The sequence below is a fragment of the Canis aureus genome, chromosome 16, assembly GCF_053574225.1.
Source record: "Canis aureus isolate CA01 chromosome 16, VMU_Caureus_v.1.0, whole genome shotgun sequence".
Classification (NCBI taxonomy): Eukaryota; Metazoa; Chordata; class Mammalia; order Carnivora; family Canidae; genus Canis; species Canis aureus.
Genome location: NC_135626.1, coordinates 1,222,135 through 1,243,230, shown reverse-complemented (window position 1 = coordinate 1,243,230; position 21,096 = coordinate 1,222,135). Strand labels below are relative to the sequence as shown.

General features: G+C 40.8%; 3 protein-coding genes and 1 long non-coding RNA gene across 15 annotated transcripts in view; 2 read left to right on the top strand and 2 right to left on the bottom strand.

Annotated features, from left to right (window-relative positions):
• The window catches only part of RABGAP1 (RAB GTPase activating protein 1), a 167,569-nt gene extending 166,518 nt beyond the window's left edge, over positions 1–1,051 (bottom strand). For 3 of the 6 annotated variants that reach the window (XR_013353715.1, XR_013353716.1, XR_013353717.1), the window contains exon 1: positions 843–1,051. The gene's annotated coding sequence lies outside the window, so the exon portion shown is untranslated. The remainder of the gene's footprint in view (positions 1–842) is intronic. The other 3 variants (XM_077850553.1, XM_077850558.1, XM_077850555.1) reach the window with 1 other exon arrangement.
• A 79-nt stretch (positions 1,052–1,130) lies between these two features.
• On the top strand, positions 1,131–14,723 carry ZBTB26 (zinc finger and BTB domain containing 26). 5 transcript variants are annotated; one of them, XM_077850582.1, is made up of 2 exons: positions 1,131–1,251; positions 10,329–14,723. In XM_077850582.1, the coding sequence occupies exon 2, from the start codon at positions 10,339–10,341 to the stop codon at positions 11,662–11,664; it is 1,326 nt and encodes a 441-aa protein (XP_077706708.1). In that variant the 5' UTR covers positions 1,131–1,251; positions 10,329–10,338; the 3' UTR covers positions 11,665–14,723. The 5 variants fall into 5 exon arrangements, with proteins under 5 accessions (XP_077706708.1, XP_077706711.1, XP_077706709.1 ...); XM_077850585.1 differs by having other exon boundaries at positions 1,135–1,255; XM_077850583.1 differs by having other exon boundaries at positions 1,168–1,289.
• Positions 1,173–20,960, top strand: ZBTB6 (zinc finger and BTB domain containing 6). 3 transcript variants are annotated; one of them, XM_077850580.1, is made up of 2 exons: positions 1,173–1,255; positions 16,886–20,960. In XM_077850580.1, the coding sequence occupies exon 2, from the start codon at positions 16,895–16,897 to the stop codon at positions 18,164–18,166; it is 1,272 nt and encodes a 423-aa protein (XP_077706706.1). In that variant the 5' UTR covers positions 1,173–1,255; positions 16,886–16,894; the 3' UTR covers positions 18,167–20,960. The 3 variants fall into 3 exon arrangements, with proteins under 3 accessions (XP_077706706.1, XP_077706703.1, XP_077706704.1); XM_077850577.1 differs by lacking the exon at positions 1,173–1,255 and adding an exon at positions 15,595–15,754; XM_077850578.1 differs by lacking the exon at positions 1,173–1,255 and adding an exon at positions 15,786–16,267.
• On the bottom strand, positions 3,073–15,470 carry LOC144285478 (uncharacterized). Its single transcript, XR_013353726.1, has 3 exons — positions 12,226–15,470; positions 6,361–6,504; positions 3,073–5,666 (listed from the first exon to the last, which is right to left on the bottom strand). It is a non-coding gene; the product is annotated as an uncharacterized LOC144285478 (long non-coding RNA).
• Positions 20,961–21,096: the final 136 nt, after the last annotated feature.

Here is a 21,096-nt window from a genome sequence, read left to right as displayed (position 1 = left end):
GCCTGCTTCTCCCTCTGCCTGTGACTCTGCCTCTCTCTCTCTCTCTCTCTCTCTCATGAATAAAATCTTAAAAAAAAAAAAAAGAAAAAGAAAAGGAAAAAGCATCAGGTTGGAGGACTCATACTTCCTCAAATGTAATAGGATAGAGAGCCCAGAAATAAGCCGTCTCATATACGGTCAAAGATGACAAGACAAAAAAAAAAAAAAAAAAAAGGATGACAAGACCATTCAAAGGTTGGTAAAGGACAGTCTTGTCAAGAACCGGTGCTGGAAAAACGATATCCACGTACAGAAGAATGAAGTCGGATACAACTGTGCTGACCGTTGGACAACACTGTGAATGTACTTAATGCTACCGAACTTTACACTTAGAAAAGATTAAAATGACAGATACCATGTTTTACTATAATAACAACCCCCCACCCGCCAACGCTGCCAAGAAACAAAAAGAGAGCCCAGCAAGCGACTGGATTGACAAGCAGAAGGAAAAGGACTAGACTGATGATCAAGTTTCCTGGTCCGCAGGACTGCGTGGACGACGCCGTTTCCCAACGCAAGGACCCATACAGGCCGCAGGGCGCAGGTCTGCACATGGCCTTGAGATAACGGCACCCTAAGATTCGGACAATTAGGTTTTTCCTGCCGTTGGCCCTGGCGCTCGGAGCCAGTCTCGGCCTGCGAGAGCGACTTGTGAACGGTCAGCGCGCCCTCGGCAACGGAAGCCACGGGAATCCCGGATCTCTGGGAAACGCCAACATCCAAAAGCGAGGTGCCTAAACCGCCTTGTGCTTCCAGGGTCCCAGCGCGGCGAGTCCGCCTCCCCAAGGCGGGGGGGGGCTTACCAAGGATTCAGTGCGGCGGCGCCCTTCAAACCCAGGAGGGCCGCAGGAGGCGGAGGCTCAGCTTCAGAGGAGCCGCTGAGGAGGGGTGAAGAGCGCAGGGCCTGAACCCGGGACACGAGAGAGCCCCCAGACCTCCGGGTCGCCCGCGAGGCGCACGCAGCAAGACCCTCGGTTACGCCGCACCCTGCTCTCCGCGCGCAAAGTCCCTCCCCGGGCCCCGTAGCCCTCCGAGCCTTCTGATTGGTGGAGAGGACCAAGGGACCTGGAAGTTGTTTCGTCTGGCGAGGGCTGCCCTTCCGGTTCCGTTGGGTCCCCCTTTGGCTCGGGTTCCCTGCCCCTCCCCCTTCCCGGAGCCCCGAGGGGCCGGAGCTCCTGGCGGTGCCGGATCCTGACGGTGGCCTTCCCTCGGGTCTGTAAGTGCGGAGGCGGCCGGAGCGCCGGGCATGGGTACGGGGTCTCTCAAGAGGGAGCCCCCTTGGGGCCCTGGATTGGCTGGGACCTGCTCTGGGACGGGGGCGAGGAGCTGGCCTGGGCCCGGGCTATTTAAGGAACCCGTGGCCGGGCCGACGCTGGGCCCCGCCCCTTTCCCTTCCCGGCGTCTGATGTGGGGATCCTAACTCTACCCCAGGGACCTACCTTCTCCCGGGACCCCAGCCCAGGGCCCAGCGGTTGGTTTGGACGCCGGCCTCGAGCAGGTTGTAGGAAGTGCTGGAGCTGAGGCCCCGGGAAGGCCTTAGTGCCCGCCTGCTCGACTCGCTGTGCGTGCTGACCTAGGTTGCCCTTCTGCCGGGGTTTTCCCCCAGGTAGCACCTTTTCTGTTACTGGCGCTACGCCAGGCACTGGGGCTTCTTCGGAAGGTACCTTTCCAATTTTCCAGGGTCAAGTTTGGGAGCCAGATACAAACAAATAATGCCCCTGCGATATATGTCAGTCCTCTGTGTGTGAACTACCTAACGGGCAGTTGCTAGGAAGCCTGAAGGAAGAAAGTGATTGTCTGAATCACACTTCTTGGAGAGGATAAAGTGGAGAAGAGTTTTTCAGACGGACGGAACAGTTGGCAAGGCTGTGAACGATTGACAGCGTGACTTGTGTGTGAAGAGGAGGAAATACGGGGCGGCTCTTGTGCATAGGATGAGATAAGAGGCTGGGAAAGTGGGCTGAGACCCAGATAGTGAGAGATTTAACCCCCTAAAGGAGATGGGTGGTTTTAAACCGGAGACTTCTACAATCAGATTTGCACTGTAGAAAGCCTTGTTGTTCTATAAGTCAGCCTATAGAAAACAAATGTCTATAAGCTGGTTATGGACTCTTCAGCTAATGCCTGGGTACTCTTATTGGGAACTCTTATGAAGAAGTAATGGAATTAGCCTAGTGAAAGTTAATGAAGTCCTGAAATGGAGAAAATGACAGCGTTACTGGAAAGAAGGAAAGTATGCTGGAGTGAATGGTGTGAAAACACCAGAATAAACTGAATGTTGAGGGAGAAAGAGGTGACAAAGCTGATTCCTAGGTTTTAGGCCTTTGGCGTTTGGAAAATGTTGATGCAATAAAACCATAAACTCGTAGGTTACAAATTTAGTTTTTGTATATGATGAATTAAAGGTATAATGGAGTAGCCATATAAAACTGTCCAGTATAGAGTTGGAAATGCAGATCTGCAGCTCAGCCCCCAGTGTTGTAGCTAGAGGTAAGAGTTTGAGTCATTGGCATAGAAGTACTGTAATATTTGGCATCAGGAAGGAAGTAGTAAGAAAGATGAGAATATTTGGGGGGAATGGTTACATTTATGAAGCAGAGAGAGGAATTGGTGGGATAGCAAAAAAAGAGATAGGAGATAATGTATAATAGTACAGAGTTCCAGCAACCAAGAAGACTCAGAATCGAGAGAAGGGAATTTTGAGGAAGTCCACTGGGACAATTCATGTAGAGCATTTAGGGAGGGGGGGTGGGAGATTGCATTTCTGAAGTAAGAAATCATTAGTGGGGCACCTAGCTAGGCTCAGTCAGTAGAGCAGGCAGCTCTTGATCTTGGGGTCATGAGTTTGAGCTCCGTGTTGGGCATAGAGATTACTTTTTTTAAAAAGAGATAATTAGAGACCTTTTTAAAAAGCAATTTTAGTAGTGTGATGAGGTGATGATTTATGAAATAATGGAGACCTCAAGTGGTTTGGTATTAAATGAGAATGAGAAAAGGCCACTGGTGAAGTATTTCACAAAGAAAGTTGACAGGCTTTATTGGTTTACTCACCTAGCAAATGCTTATCAAACTCATTCCAGGACACTGTTCTAACTTCTTTAAGACATTAACTTAATTTTTAATTTCCCATAACAACCCTATGAAATAATATTACTATTTGACAGATGGGAACAATGAAGCACAGAAGTAGTTAAGTAACTAGCCCAGGATCACACAGCTAGTGAGGGTTTTCATCCTTGGAAATACGGCTCCAGAATCCACAGTTTTATACACTGCACTAAGCAATGACTGAATATGGAGTGAAAGGAGAGGGAAAATTTTAAGCAAAGATAGGTTCATTGATAAAAAATGGAGAGGCTTGGAAGGAGACCCTAATTGAGAAGGTAAGTAATGGATTTATTTTTTTTATTACATATTTGTTTTTTATTTCTCTCTTCCTGTCTTAGATCCTCTTGAATCAGTATCATTTTAAGTCCGTTTCTTTCACAAATAGGTCAATTTATGCCATGTTTCATTTTTCACTTACTATCTATAACCACATCTTCTCTCCTCTTCACCTTCAGTCCCATATCCAGCTAGCTAATGAATCTTTCCCTTTCCATCATGTAAGATTCTCTGGCCAGACATCATAAGACCAGACCCATGATCATCCCCTGTAATATTCCCTAACTTATTGAGTCTTGAAAAAAAAAACAGCAAGAAATCAGAAGACTAAGCTTTGAAGGATATACTTACCTTTACACAGTTTATTGGACCCTTGAAGAGGAAACAAGCAAAAGAGTGGTGGACAGTGGAGGCCAGTAGTTAAGCAACTTGCCCATTTCTGTACAACAGTTTAAAAAGAGTGAACTAGAGGGATACCTGTGTGGCTCAGCGATTGAGCACCTGCCTTTGGTTCAGGGTGTGATCCAAGGGTCCGGGGATCAAGTCCCAACATTGGGATCCCTGTGGGGAGCCTACTTCTCCCTCTGCCTGTGTCTCTGTGTCTCTCATGAATCAATAATAAAAATTATTTAAAAAGATAAAAATAAAAAAAAGAATGAACTAGATCTATAGTCAACACACAGAGCTGTCAAAACTAATGAATGAAAAAAGAAAGTTGCCACATGATATATTTAATTTATGTGTAAGAAACATGGTCATATATTCTGGGCCTGGGCATATAGAAGTATTATTTTTCAAATGGGGGAAAGGAGAGTAAAAAAGGAGCAAATTTAAACTCAGTAGTAAGTGGAAAATGGTTGGGAAGGGGGACTTTTATAGTATCTATAATGTTCAAAAACTTTCCAGGAAGGATATATTTCTATATATGTTTCTTATAGTGAAAAGTAAAAACAAAACAAAAGATTGTTAAGTTGGAGAATGTAGTGTCATGAAAGTTACCCAAATGAAGAAAAAGATTGAGGTTGATAGGGAGAAAGATTGTAATGTAATGCAACCTTTTTAAAAAATGGAATACAGTGTTAATTAGAAACAAAGATTTCTAGGTAGTTATGAGTGCTAAGCTGAAAGATAAGGGTACGTTTATGAGGTAGATGTGAAAATAGACATATAGCTTGGGAGTTTATTATATGGATTAGAAAAATTTTACTTTTATGTAATTAGAAGTATTTGAAATAAGAAATTTGGGTATTTTCTCACTGTCTGTAGCACAGCAGTAAACATTGTCCAACTTAGAATATCCACTGGTCCTTTTTGGTTACTCCTGTTTGAACAAGGGGAAATTTTCAGATCAGTTGGCACATTTGTTATGGAGAGAATTATGGAAGAACTGTATAAATATAGCAAAGAGAAAGTGATTTTAAGTGAGAGTATTCCTATTACATTGATATTTAAGAAATAGGTCATTCAAATCTTTCTAATAGAGGTGCCTGGGTGACTTAGTTGGTGAAATGTCTGCTTTTGGCTCAGGATATGATCCCAGGGTCCTGGGATGGAATCCCACATCGGGCTTCCTGCTCAGTGGTGAGTCTACTTCTCCTTCTTCCCCTTCTCCTGCGCATTCTTTCTCTCTGGCTCACTCACTCTTTCTCTCAAATTAATAAATAAAATCTTAAAAAAAAAACAAAGGCTTGCTAATAAAAACTCAGTGGTATGCAAATTTAATTGCAGTCACCTAGGTGATAGAGGATAAGGGCCTAAACCATGGCAATGATAGAATAAAGAAAGAATTTAGAAGTCATTCTGAGGAAAGAATCAACAGAATGTGGTGACCAAGTCTCTATTCTACCTGATAAGTTCTTTACTTTCTTTGAACTACTCGAAGTTCTACCATAGTCTAGAAGTATGTGAGTGATTTTTATGAAACTTATAACTACTACTGTACTTAGAAGTTAACTACTGTTATTTGCAAATGGCATTCAGATTTAGTATACAAATATAAATACAAAAGATGAAGTTAAAAATAGGTGAGAAATGAGTGTAAAACAAAGATAAAGGAATAAAATGCAATCAAGAATACAACTAGTACAGGGGATCCCTGGGTGGCTTAGCGGTTTGGCGCCTGCCTTTGGCCCAGGGCGTGATCCTGGAGTCCCGGGATTGAGTCCCGCGTCGGGCTCCCGGCATGGAGCCTGCTTCTCCCTCCTCCTGTGTCTCTGCCTCTCTCTCTCTCTCTCTCTGTGTGTCTATCATAAATAAAAATAAATAAATAAATCTTTAAAAAAATACAACTAGTACATAAATAGCTTACTATTAAAGTCCTGTAGACTTGACACAAATTTGGCTTTACATCCTAATTTTTGTTTTTAAACATAAACTTTGTATTGAAGCACAACTGAATACATAAAAGTATGACATCATTAAATGTACAGCTGAATGGATATGAGGAGGGAAGTCTGAACAGTTACACAGTTAACATTACTCATAAGATAAAACTTCAGCTACTCTTGTTTAGTACGTGAACTTTGGCATCACATAGCTTGGGCCCAAGTTCCAGCTCTAACACTTAATACTTTTTACCTCTCATAAGTTGACCAAGCTACTTATATCCTCCCAAGATTAAGTTTCCCCATATACAAAATGGGAATGATGATAATACCTACCTCTTAGGGATTTTGAGGATTAGGTGGGTCAATTTAGGTAAAGCATTTAGCACTATACCTTGGACATAACAAGGCTTCAGTAAAGATAAGCTAGCTATCCTTTCTCTTGTTAAACCAGTTTATAAGAAATACAATTATTCCTTTTAATTTTAACACTTTTTAAAAGTAAAAAAAAATTGCTTAAAATTTGGTTTTGCATTGTTAAACCTATTTTAGTAACAAACCCTAGAAAGGAATTTTCCCCCAGGACACTCAAAAGAGGATATGATTGGGGTACCTGGGTGGCTCGGTTACTTAAGTGTCTGCCTTTGGCTCTGATCATCATGATCCAGGGTCATGGGATTGGGCCCCGAGTTGGGCTCCCTGCTCAGCGGAGAGCCTACTTCTCCCTCTCCTCTGCCTATGCTCGCCGTCTCTCTCTCTGTCAAATAAATAAGTACAATTTTTTTAAAAAGCGGGTATGGTGATAATGAAGGGCCTCTTTACCGTAGCATAATAATAATTTCTTAGGGAACGTTAAAGAGTTAATTATTCTGCTGGGTTTTGTTGAATGCACTGTGTATAAAGCAACAGTTGGTCCTTGTCCTCAAATAACCAACATTGCATTGAAAAGAGAAACTAGTGAGAGGAATTGATTGAAGGAATAAACTTATGTAACCCAGAAATATGAGTTTATCAAAGGCACCCAATAGAGTACACTGACACATGACAGGCAAAACTTTTTAAAGTAAATAGAACAAATTTTCCTTCCTCACATTCTTGGACTATATCAAAGAAATCAAACTAAGCACTTTCCTGGGGTACCTTACCTGTTGGGCTGCTCCCACTGTTAGGTTTCTTGAGACTGATAGGAAGTATCCCAGCTCCTCTTCTTGGAGTTTCAAGGAACAATTATCCCTGAGGATAATGTCTAAAGCACTCTGAGTATTATCATCTTATAGATGGAGGGAATTAATGATCTTTTTTTGGGTGTGCATAGGAAAATACTAACCTCGGGATAGACTGAGGACAAGCTAAAGTCTAAAAAAGAATGTCCCTTTTGTTTGGCCACTTGAAACAACAGTCATTTTTATAACTTCTGGTTAAAAATTGGGGCATTCACTGTTTCCAGAACTAATATATGAGGCTACTGTAATTGCTAAAACTAACCAGTGATAATACAATTTTGCTACTTTCTTTATTAATATGTTCCTTATAAATCCTAGATTTTTTCCTTTTAATTTGATATTCACCATCTTTTCTCTGATGCTGCATTTGCTTCTCTACATCCTTCTTCCTTTTTCATCTTTATTATGATTATTCGTTACTTGTACATTCAGAATGCCATACAAAAGAAAAGCTTATAATTTATGTAGATCTATTTTTGTTAATAAACCTGTGCCATGCCAGTTCTCCCTCCTACATTTCATCTCTCTTCCAATGACCGTTTCATTCAAGCTGAATTCTTAAGTTTGGAACCTTTACACATTCCTTTTGTTTTGTTTTGTTTTCATTCTCTGTATCTAGTCAGTTATCAAGTTCTTCAAAATATCTTTTATTAGTTTTCTTTACTCCTTTTTTTCCTAAAGATTTTATTTATTTATTCATGAAAGACACAGAGAGAGGCAGAGACATAGGCATAGGGAGAAGCAGGTTCTATGCAGGGAGCTGGATGTGGGACTTGATTCCCATACTCCAGGATCACGCCCTGAGCCAAAAAGGCAGACGCGCTCCACTGCTGAGCCACCCAGGCGTCCCTTTTCCTTTCTCCTTATTCCCATTTTCGTTCCTTTCTAGGCTCTCATGGCCTCAGACCTGTAATGCTTTTACAGGCTCTGAGCTGATCTTCCTAACCACAGTTCTTCCTTCCTTCCACTGTCAAATCTGAGTACCTACCATGTGTTTAGTACAATACTGGGTGATGGGAATGCACACCAGTTTGAGTAAAAGAGGGTCTGACCAGTAATGTGGCTGCAGTAAGTAGAATTTGAAGCAAAAGGAAAGAGTTTTGCCGTAGAAGATGCAGGTTCTCAGCATTAGCCTCATTGAGTGGGATGGAGATGTTTCCCTGTAGTGCCATGAAGTTTGCAGTTTGGAGGGGAAGGAACAAGTACTTTATAAAGTATTTTGAGTGTTATGATAGAAGTGCTATACTATGGGTCCAGTAGAGACAACGGTTCTAGTCTAAGAGGTGTCTCAGGAAATAAAGAAATGATGGGGTACCTGGCTGGCTCAGTTGGTAAAGCATCCCACTCTTGCTCTTGGGGTCATGAATTTGAGCCCCATGTTGGGTGTAGAAATTACTTAGGAAGGCAGGGAGGAAGGAAGGGAAAAAGTCAGAATTAGCCAGGAGTAGTGTTCTAGACTAAAGACATAACTGTGCTGGGGTGCCTGGGTGGCTCAGTTTATTGAGGTATGCATTTTGGCTCTAGTCATAATCTCAGGGTCCTGGGATTGAGCCCCACATCAGACTCTCTGCTCCACAGCAAATCTGCTTCTCCCTCTCCCTCTGTGATCTCTCACTCTTACTCTCTCTCAAATAAATAAATAATATCTTAAAAAAAAATTATGCTAAGGCCTGGAGTCAGTAGAGTACTGTCATGCACCAGCTACTACGTAGTATGAGTAAGACCTGGACTCTGTTTCAAGAGCTAGTGTCCTATGAGCCTTTGGTAAGTCACTGTTATTGAAGATAAGATTATAAACATCGGGCTTCAGGCTCTATATGTGGCCAATTATCCCTGATTGTCTCATGTGATTCTCAAGTCTGGAGTTGATGAATTCACAAAATTCAAGGTGAATTTACTGATGCATTGAGAATATAGAGCTGTTTTTCAAGAGTAGAAGCTGTTATACCTACTGATCTTACAGAAAACTAGTATATAAACTAAGTGTCAATTTATTATTTTTACAATGACTGGTGGACTGGAATTATCATGTTGTCATACTTAATTCATCCTTCTCTTTAGAGAGAAACATGGGAATCCGAATTTTCAGAAAATCATTTAGATAGTATAGAATCAGAATATAGGGAGCAGCCTGGGTGGCTCAGTGGTTTAGCGCCGCCTTCAGCCCAGGGTGTGATCCTGGAGACCAGAGATCAAGTCCCACATCAGGCTCCCTGCATGGAGCCTGCTTCTCCCTCTGCCTGTGTCTCTGCCTCTCTCTCTCTCTCTCTCTCTCTCTCTGTGTGTGTGTGTGTGTGTCTCATGAATAAATAAATAAAATCTTAAAAAAAAATCAGAACATAGGGACTTTCTCCAAAGGAATTCTATATAAAGGAACAGATAGGCAAAGAGTTTGGCAAACACTTTCTCCATGGTTGAATGGGTTATGCCAGTGTTTACCTTAATTATTATTATTTGGTTTAAAGTTGACATGTGGTGTAGAAGTTGTATTACAAGGAATAGAAGCTGGAACCCAAGAAACATTTATGATTCTGTTCTAGTAGTGCAGTTGATTAGTGATGGATAGATAAAGAGGAATAAAGAAGAAAGAACAGAATCTATAAGGTATTAATTTGATTGACTTTATTCCTACTCAGATTGCCATCAAGTGGCTCCTCTGGTTTTCCTATATCAAATATTTTATTTACTTTCTATACCAAGAAATGTTACTTGAGATTTTAGGTTTGTCCAAAATGCACAGGATAAAGACCTGTGCCTTTAACACTGTCTTAACGTTGTCTCTTTTAGTCTGTGACTTTTGGTTGATTGCAGAAATGCTTGTATGAATAAATGCACATCAGCTTAAATAGAAGGGGGTTTACTCAGGAATGGGGCAAGCACAGTCAATGGAGTTCTTTAAGGTAGAAAGCAAAGGAGAACATTTTGTCTTTGAAGAAGCAGGTTCACCTATCATGCAAAAGAAAATAGTTACTTTATTATTACTTGTTGGGATGTTTTTACTTTGTTTTTGAGACCTGATAGAATTCTCATTTGAGAAGCCAAAAAAAAAAAAAAAATGCTCTTGGAGTAACTCAAGTACTATTCCTGTATTAAGTATCTTAGAAAGTTGAATGGATGCCAAACTACTGGCGCTGATACAAGTCCACTCTTTAGGTGCAGTTGACACTTGATGTTGGTAAGGAATAATTTTTAACAGCCTTTGAAAGCTGTTACACTAGCTTCCTCTTTCAAAGAAAAGTTCATTTGGCTATATACAAAGAGTTAGGACAACACAAATTTGTTTTTGCAAGGAAAAATCCAGGTTTCTTAATTGTTTGAATTTTCTTAAATTCATCCTTTTTACATTTCTGTTCTTTAGGTCTGCCAAAATGTCTGAAAGATCAGATCTCCTTCACTTCAAGTTTGAAAATTATGGAGATTCAATGTTACAAAAAATGAACAAATTAAGAGAAGAGAATAAATTTTGTGATGTTACAGTTCTCATAGATGATATTGAGGTACAAGGGCATAAAATTGTGTTTGCTGCAGGTTCCCCCTTCCTAAGAGACCAGTTTTTACTGAATGATTCCAGAGAGGTGAAAATCTCCATATTGCAGAGTTCCGAAGTGGGGAGACAATTGCTCTTATCCTGTTATAGTGGTGTTCTGGAATTCCCTGAGATGGAACTGGTCAATTACTTGACTGCTGCAAGTTTTCTTCAGATGAGCCACATTGTAGAACGGTGCACGCAGGCCTTGTGGAAGTTTATAAAGCCAAAACAACCAATGGATAGTAAAGAGGGATGTGAACCGCAGAGTGCTTCTCCCCAGTCAAAAGAACAGCAGGGAGATGCCAGAGGCTCCCCAAAGCAGGATTCACCTTGTATTCATCCATCTGAAGACAGTATGGATATGGAGGACAGTGATATTCAGATTGTTAAGGTAGAGTCTATTGGGGATGTATCCGAGGTTAGAAGTAAAAAAGATCAGAATCAGTTTATTTCTTCTGAACCCACTGCTTTACATTCATCAGAGCCCCAGCATTCCCTGATAAATTCAACTGTGGAAAACAGAGTAAGTGAAATAGAACAAAACCATCTCCACAATTATGCCCTCTCTTACACAGGCAGTGATAATATCATCATGGCCTCAAAAGATGTCTTTGGGCCTAATATTCGAGGTGTAGACAAAGGCCTACAGTGGCATCACCAGTGCCCAAAGTGTACCAGGGTGTTTCGTCACCTGGAGAACTACGCCAACCATTTAAAAATGCACAAACTCTTTATGTGTCTACTCTGCGGCAAGACTTTTACTCAGAAAGGCAACCTTCATCGACACATGCGTGTACATGCCGGCATTAAACCTTTCCAGTGTAAGATCTGTGGGAAAACCTTTTCTCAGAAGTGTTCCTTACAGGATCATCTTAACCTTCACAGTGGAGATAAGCCCCATAAGTGTAACTATTGTGACATGGTTTTTGCACATAAGCCAGTTTTGAGGAAACATCTTAAACAGCTGCATGGCAAAAACAGCTTTGATAATGCCAATGAAAGAAATGTGCAAGACCTCACAGTGGATTTTGATTCTTTTGCATGTACAACAGTCACAGACTCTAAAGGGTGTCAGCCACAGCCTGATGCAACACAGGTCCTGGATGCAGGTAAACTGGCCCAAGCGGTCTTGAACTTAAGAAATGATAGTACTTGTGTGAATTGAGTAGGGGCTTTATGCTCACAACTTAGAATGGATTGAAAACGTGGCAATACTCTCAAGTCTTTTTAGGAGCGATTTTGCTAGTGTGATTTCTCCAAAGCCTCTGTGTGGGTCGTAGGGGTGAGTCAAAGCACTAATAGACCAGGCAACATACCACTTGTAGTGGTCTTGCCTTCCTTTTGCCCTCTCCCATTCTGTGTTTTGAATTATTTATCCTGTGATGTCTGTTTTCCTTTTCCAAGGAGTATTCCATTTGTCTACCTAACATTGACTTTTGTCTTAGACTAACACTATTTTAGGCTTTTCACTGGGCACATTCTGAAGGTACCAGTAAGTTAATAACATCACCTACAGTCCACTGATAGATGCTATTTTAAGAGAAGCGAATAGTGGGGTTTTTTTTTGTTTTTTGTTTTTTTTTGGTGGTTTTTTGTTTTGTTTTGTTTTGTTTTTTGGCAAAAAATAGGCTGAGATATAAGGTGACAGTGCTCTTGGCCTGTATATGTGATAGAGCTTCCAGTTGCCTATTGTTGATTGCCTACTGATAATGAATCTGCCTCCTACCATTTGTACTTGTCTTGAAGCTGGCTATGAAGTATTTGGGGTTGTTATGGACTGTCTTCAACAGTATTATGGCCCAACTTCGTGTCACTGAGTTGTTCACAGAGACAAGAGTACAGTCTTTTCGGCAACACCTACAGACAAATAGGGATCAGCATGAGGAGCCTAATTAACAAAGAACAGAAGTACAATTGTTCAATAGCACTTACGTAGCAAGTCTTCCCAAAAAGAAGCCAAATGCTTATAATTAATGTGTAACTTATTTGTGGATGTATTTGAAGTCAAGATTGCTCCAGGCACAGTTAAAATGTGCCAAAGTATAATGGTCTCTCTAAAAAGGGGCTATTTAGGAGTCCCTCTCTGGACTTTGTTTAAGAGGTTAGCCATCAGAAAGGTGAATTTGGCCTTCAGAGTTTTGTCTGGTGCAATATAATCTCTGAATTCCCATCTCTTACAACTACTACACTAGTTTCTAAAATGGATGATAAAAGTGGATCCCAGCAGAGCAATGAAGTTTTTGCATTCAGATATTCCTGTAAAGGTACACAGTCCCATCTTGCCATGTTTAATAGATCACGAATACAAAATTAATCTTCCAATATGGGAAAACACACTTGTTTTTCCTAAAGCACATATTATAGTTCAGAAATAAAATTTTGAGTCTTAGTAGCTTTTAACTCATGAGTTAGATTTAGGTAATAGTCCTAGAGTCCTTAGAGAATCTTAAGAGATCATATACTTCACCTCTTTTTTTTTTAAGTTGGGGTATTGGGGTATCCAAAGCTCAAAGAGGTGGCCTGGCCAAAGTTGGCCATAGTAGAGAAGTGACTAAGAATGAGCTAATGTCTCCTTATTTCTCACTATCTCTTGGCTTAAAAAGATTTAGTTACATGATCAAGCAAAAAGCTCCCAGTTTGTGCTTCACTTTTGGGAACACTGTTGGCTTTTTGAAAGAGCCCAGATTTTGCAAACAAAACATTGCAGGAAGGATGTATTTTTATTAATTATTTTTTGGTTGGAATGAATATACCATTCTTCTCAAGGAAGTGACTGGTCAGGGAGGGAAAGGACAAGTAAGAACAATGTGAGAAGGATCCAAATGTGAAACTGATGTTGTCTGGAAGCAGTGTTTATTTTCCATCAGGATTTTTTCTGTTTTTATCTTTGAGCTACAAGAATGCATGTACAGGTAAACCAAAACTGAAGTTTAACTTGAGTAGTCACAGGGAATTCTTAAAGTTGTTATAATTTGATGCATTTACATGTGAACCTGATTTGGGGTATAATTTCTACCTTTTGTTAAAACACTTAAATGAGAATAAAACTGAGTGATAAGACTAATAGGTATCTTATGCCTAAAGTCACTCATTTTTATGTTCTAATGATGCTACCTAGCATTCTGATTTTTATATGATCCAGCCAAAGAGTACCAATCTATGCAACAGATGTTAGTATACATTAGTAAACATTAATGTTAGTAAACATTAACCAATGTTTCTCTGAACATCATTTCATCAAAGGGAAATTTCAAGTTGGAGTGCTTCCTTTGCTTACATTCATGTCCTGTTTTTGTTACTTGTTTCAAGACTGTAAGGCATGGGTTCAAATAAGATTGGTCTCTTTGGTTGGAGACTATCTCTGGGTTCATTCAATCAGTTGAGAAACATTGGGCACCTTCATTACCAGGCATTATGCTAGATACTGAGGATATGAAGGTAAGATTCCTGCAGTTCCTGCCCTCACAGAGCTTATGGTCTCATATGGTTTCATACAGTCTTATGTGGTCTTAGAGAAGGTGATTTAAACTAGGAATAATAAAGAAAATGCCCTGCCTCCTTTCACTTAAAATCAGTATCTTGATGGTTTTTCATCAGTAAACTTCTAGTTCTCACCATTTGCAACTGCAAACCACTGAAGTGATTTACAGTCTCCTCCATTTCTTGGCTGGAGAGGTGTTCTGTTTCTGTGAGACATTTTCTTAGTTTTGGTGGGACTTGACTTTTTTCCCCTTGTTTACATATGTTTCTTAGATTGTGTTGCAAAGTGGTCAAAATAACTGGTATCAAATACATTTTATAAGGGAAGATGACTTTCAAAATTAGTCATATTCTTACAGAGGAGGAAGATTTTTTAAAACTTTAGTCATTCTGCATTTATATTTTATGGATCCCCAGGATAACTAAAAAGGACTCTCTTTACCATAGTTTGTTTTTTTAATTACCTTGTCACCGTTATTTATTTATTATTTAATTTTAAAGACAAACTCCTAACCGAAGTGGCTCTGAGGTAAATCAGATGTGGTTTTGTTTTACTTTATTAGAAGATCTTCTATAAACGGAGGGTGACCAGTGTCACCACTTCTAAAATATTGTCCTAAACAAACCAGAATATTTTATTTCAGCTGGCGAATAGCTGTTCTAAATCTGTTGTATGTTAGACATACTATGAACTACCTCTTCACTTATTACGGGGAAGTTTCCTTAATAAAAGTGTGAAAATTATATCTCTGGTGTCAGTGGTTTCTTTTCTCTCTCCCTCCTACTTCTCTAATTTATATTGCCTGAATCTGAATAAGGAATGCTTTCTTCACTCCTGTTGTCTAAGACACATATTAAGCATGCTCAGCCTGGCTTCTGTAACAGATCTGGTTAACTTGAAATGGTTCGTAGGATCAACCACTTCCAGGAGAACCTGTTAACTGAGGGGGTAGAGCTACCGCTTTTAAGAACTGGCTCAGACATTCCTTCATTTAGTAAGTACTTGATGCCTTCTCATTGCTAGAGTTCAGGAGTGGAAAGATCATAAATTACTGTCCTAAATACCTCTGCCCGGGTGGGCCACAGATTTCAATACAGGTATGATAATTGCAATAATGAAGGCAGCCAAAGGGCTCACAGGTTCCCAACTGTGAGCCAACTAATTCAAGGGCAATCAGGATGGCTTCAGGGATGATGTGACTTATGAGCGAGATTCTGAAGGGTAAGTGGGAAGAGGCGGCCCCAAGGGCTCGTTCGGCTGGAAGGCCTGGGTTTGCCCAGAACTGGCAGCTGCGGGGAGGGGCTTGAGGGACGGCGACGCGGCAGAGGAGTGGAGGGAGACCCAGAGGCCGGGGCCAGACCCCGGTGGTCAGCAGCTGGCAGTCCCCTCCCCTCCGCCGCTTTAAGTGGTAGGTGGCGCGGCGGGACGAGAGCCCGGCCCCAAACACCCGCGGGCCTCCCAGCGGCCCCGCTGCCGGGCGTTCCGACAGGCGCGCCTCGGACGCTGGACAGAACTCACGAAGGGGCGCGGCTCGCGTGCCGAGAGCTGGATTTCGCGGGATTCGGGCGCCGCTGCGCCGCTGCGCCGCTGCGCCGCTCCGGGAGTGGGGGCGGGGAGCGCGGGGCACGCTCTCGGGATGTCCTTCCGGGACGCCCAGCCCACCCTGGCGCGCCGCGCCGCCGCTGACACCGGATGTGTTTCCTCCCAGGCCAAGTCCACCTTCCGGCCTGGGCCGCAGCTGCCGCGCAAAGCTGGGCTCCGGCTCCCTGAATCGGTGAGTGAGCGCCGTGGGCGAGGAGGAGGAGGAGGAGGAGGAGGAGGAGGAGGAGAGACGCTAGGCGCGAACGGGAAGGGCTAGGCTGGTGCTGCAACCACCCGGCCAAGAAGGCGCGCGGTCCTGCCAGCCTTAGCTCGGGAGCACCTGTCTGTGGCGAACTACGGCATCTTCGGGCCACCTGGGGTCGGGATCGGTTCAACAGATGCTTCCTCCGCTGCACCTGCTCTGTGCTGGCCCCTGGGCTCGCTGCAGGAACTCAGATGACCCAAGCACCCTTTTTACGATGCTCTGGGAGCTACGGACTCCGTTGGGGAGACAGGAGGAGTCTCAGCAGGATTCATTGATTTGGGTCTTAAAGGAGCCAGATCACTAGCTGGAAAAGAGGAACTGGAAGTTGGAATGTAACGTGCCAAAGTGTATTCTGATCTTGTCTGGGCAGTGGTGAAAATATCAATATTTAAGGAGCTTAGATGAAAAAGAGAAGAGAGGAAAGATAAGACCTTAAAGATGGTTAGTACCTCAAATAATGAGGGGGTCTTGTATCTGCTAAGAAGGCTAGGCTGTCCTGGAGATAGAGGAGGATTTAAAGTAGAAGAGAGAATTTTTTTTTTTTTTTTTTTTAAGAAAATGAAGTTTTAGAATATGTTCGTTCTGGTGGCACTCGGGAGGGAAGTTTGGAATATGGGAGGATGTGGTGTCAGGGAGACCTGTTGGAAGACCTTGCGGTGGTCCCAAGGGCAAAGAAGAGGGACCTGCATTAGTGACGGGGAATAGGAAGTTTGGAGATGATGTTAAAGTTTGTAGTGTGGGAAACTCTGTTAAGTCCTCTTAGTAGTGGTCATTAGCAGTGTCTTGGACCACAGAACAGATCAAGCTTAGACAAGGAGAGAAACAGAAACTGTCAAGTACAACTCAGTGTAGTAAGTGCCGTGAGATCATAGAGAAATGCGTTTTCATTTTCTTGGTTTTGAGATGGTGGCATAGGAGATTACTCTTTGCACCTAGATTAGAATTAGAGCCTTCTTTTGCCCAACTTGGATTTGGGAATTTTTTTGTTTGTTTTTACCATCAAAGTGTAGGAAAGCATTCTCTACCTTTACATCAACGTTTGTGTTTTATTTTGCTTAGATTGTGACCATGGCTGCTGAATCCGATGTTCTGCACTTCCAGTTTGAACAGCAAGGAGATGTAGTCTTGCAGAAAATGAATCTCTTGAGACAGCAGAATTTATTTTGTGATGTGTCCATTTATATTAATGACACCGAGTTCCAGGGGCACAAGGTGATTTTAGCTGCTTGCTCCACTTTCATGCGAGATCAGTTTTTACTCACACAGTCAAAACATGTCAGAATCACCATCTTGCAGAGTGCAGAAGTTGGTAGAAAACTGTTGCTCTCTTGCTATACTGGAGCACTTGAAGTTAAAAGGAAAGAGCTTTTGAAATATTTGACTGCTGCTAGTTACCTGCAGATGGTTCACATTGTGGAAAAGTGCACAGAAGCTTTGTCGAAGTATCTGGAAATTGATCTTTCTATGAAAAATAACAATCAGCATACCGACCTGTGTCAATCCTCTGATCCAGATGTTAAGAATGAAGAAGAAAATTCGGATAAAGACTGTGAGATCATCGAAATTTCAGAAGATAGTCCTATAAATATCGATTTTCACGTAAAAGAAGAAGAAAGCAATGTCTTGCAGTCTACAGTAGAGTTGACATCGGAGAGAAAGGAGATGAAGTCACCAGAGCTGTCTTCAGTAGATATTGGTTTTAAAGATAATGAAATTTGTATCCTCCATGTGGAGTCTATCAGTACCGCTGGTGTAGAAAATGGGCAGTTTTCACAGCCTTGTACCTCTTCAAAAGCAAGCATGTATTTCTCTGAAACACAGCACTCCCTGATCAATTCTACTGTTGAGAGCAGAGTGGCAGAAGTTCCTGGAAATCAAGATCAGAGCTTATTTGGTGAGAATACTGAAGGAAGTCATGGGACAGTGAATGAGATGCAGAACCTGGATGATGCTTATTCACTGAGGCACCAGTGTCCCAGGTGTCCTCGAGGATTTCTTCATGTTGAAAACTATCTGCGCCACCTCAAGATGCATAAGCTTTTCCTGTGCTTACAGTGTGGGAAAACATTTACACAGAAGAAAAATCTCAACCGGCATATTCGAGGGCACATGGGCATACGGCCCTTTCAGTGTACCGTGTGCTTGAAAACATTTACTGCTAAGAGCACGCTTCAGGACCACTTGAACATACACAGTGGAGATCGCCCATACAAATGCCATTGTTGTGACATGGATTTCAAGCACAAATCAGCCCTCAAAAAGCACTTAACCTCTGTCCATGGCAGAAGCAGTAGTGAAAAGCTACCCAGGCATGATCTCAAAAGGCAAAATCTACTGTAATTAGAACCACACCTTGCAATGTAAGCCTTATATCATTCTGTTAGGCAAGTTTTACTACAGAAATGCAGCATCTGTTATATTGCATCTCCCCCCCCCCCCACACACACACACCCCATCTTTTGGTCTTCATTTTGGTCGGCCTACACATGTTATTCTTTCTGAACTTCTACTATCAGTTCCAATGTGTGGGAGACATGATAAAGCTAATGGGATGCTGCCTTATCTCATACAGTATGTGTAAGTCTCGGTGGTACATCTAGAGAAATAATGTTCCTCTCTTAAATATTCTTGGTTCTAGTGACAGAGGATCCCACAATATTTCTAGATTCTGATTTTGACTCTAGATAAATGAGGTACATGTAAAGTCATAACCATATAATAGTCTTAAGGAATTAGGATAACAGCAAAAATAGACTTAAGAACATGCCGTAATCCATTATTAGTTCTTTGTAGGACTAGTGAATTTTTTCTTTTTTTAAGGCAAATTGCAGTTGGATTCTAAATCTAAGCACGAAGGTACTTGTTTTAAACTGTAAGGGAACACACCTCAAGTTCACTTGGGAGTAGTAGAATTTCCTTGTATGTGGGCTAATATTCCTTAAAATAATGTTTCCATGATTTGTTAGTATACATAGTTTAGAAATGATTAATCAGGCCCAAGTTTCTTGATTTTATTTAATGAAGTTGTATTTAATAATTTTATGACCAGTGAAATTATGCCATTGACATGAAGCTCTGAAAAATTTCTCTTAGAAATCCCAACTTTACCAAAGATACTCTACTGTTTCCTTTTTCAAATGTATTTTATTTTTTAGTTAACATGTAGTAGAACTGACCTTTGTTTTTGGTCTACATTTCCATGAATTTTAACACATGTAGATTTGTTCAACCACCATTGCAATCAGGATAATAGAACATTCCATCATCCCTAAAAACCCCCTTATGATGCTGCTTTGTAGTCCACTCCTCCACCTTTCTTTAAATCCTGGCAACAGTTGCTATGGCTATAATTTTGCCTTTTCTGGAATGACACAGTATTCATTTTGTAGTTTGTTCCCTTGTGAGATTATTTTTTCACCACACAAAATGCCACTGGATTCATCCATGTTGTGTGTATCAATAGTCATTCCCTTTTTTATTTGAATTGACAATATATGTTATCTTGCTGTCACTAGATGAACAGTTTAAATATGGTGAGTTATTAGTGTTTTCGATTGTTAATAACTTTTTTCATTTACCACATGTTGACAAAAATCCTAACCATCCCTAGAGTTTTAGTCTATTTCCAGAAATGTGCCAAAAGCAAAACTACGACTGTATGGTTATTTTAGTGAAAGTGCTATTTCTGATTGTGTTATGAGCCATTGCTCTCTACTATCCCTATGTACAAATAACACAAAACTTGTTGTCAAAGTAAAGGTTAGAATCTATTGCAGGGCAAATCATATTCTCTAAAATGCAGGAACTACTTTTAGTTAAAGAAGCCTGACTGGTTGCATCTTACTTTCAAGATGTTGTATTCCTTCTCTACTCACCTCAGCTTTGTGTAGAATTTCTGCTATATTTAGGTTCTAAAGCCCTTCCACGTTTTAGACTGTAATATACTTTGTACCATTTGTAAGAATTTTGTGATTGGTCACATGTTGATAGTTATAAATGTCAAATATGCTTTTTGTGATACTTTTGTGAAAAATATATTCTCCATAAAATTTTAACTCTGGGAGAGACTAAAGAATTCATCTCTTGTCTTTGATAAGAAAACCAACTTCCTAACTCCCTCCTCCACCCCATGTCACTTGTTAATGACATTGGATAGGTCACCTCTCTATCAATTTTTCTTAAATTTATATGTAAAACAATAACTTTGAACTTGGCAATTTGTAAGATAATTTCTAGGTCCAAAATTCAATGATTTTATACTTAAATCTTCCTGAGTTTCTAAGAACAGAGAAGAGGGGAAAGCAAGAAAGGAGAGTTTTGTGTCTTTATGAATGTTGCTCTTTGAGTACTACTTTGGAGACAGAATTCTTCTAAAGTAAATAATGCTTTTCTTCCACTGGAGAAGATGATACTGCAGCGTTTAATTTTTTTCCCCATTTGACCTCTCATTGGCCACTGGTAGGTATAAAAACATTTCCCTTTCAGAAATAGTTTGTGATTGAAGTACGTTTCTTATTTCTGCTTCCTAGGATGAAATTTTGTGGAGGAGGGATGGAGATGGGAGGGAAGGGTAAAAGAATAGTAATAAACTGGTTTTTTAGGAATTGGTATCTACTATCCTTGATGTTTAAAAGAAATTATGGTTGAACTATGTTTAAGTTTTATGTGTGCCTTGTAAGATTCTTGTGACCTTTTTTTGTAAGCACTTTGAGATATTTGCTTGGGGGGAACGGTTTTTTTTGTGAAAGTGATGGTTGTTATTTATTCTTATTTATTCCTGCCCAGTAGCACAGAGTGATCTCAGAACATTCCTAGGACTAGGACAGTGTCTGTTTGCATGATGTGTATAAACAATTCCAAGAAAATGGAATCTTTTTAAAAATGCAGGTATGGCAAAGTGAAGTGTTGAATTTATTCATTTAAAACATTCACTTTTAGTTGTTTGTGTTTCTGATATGATGGGGGGAAATGCAACATGTTTGAGTTCAGCCTCTTCGTTTACTGCATTTATGTATAAAGAATCTTGGAAAGGTAGTTGTTGCTTTGGTATAAAACAATCCTTGCTGTTTTTCCATGGATGTAATGTTCTATATGTTTACATAAGAAAAAATAAACTGGAGATGAGAATGGAGAACTTTTGTGTTTTGTCTACATCCGTGAACTTTAAAGAAGGAAACTATTTCTTCTGGCTGTTCATTCATTCAACAAATATATACTGAGTCTTTCCAATATATATACAGTATATGTACAGTAGTACTGGAAATTAGATA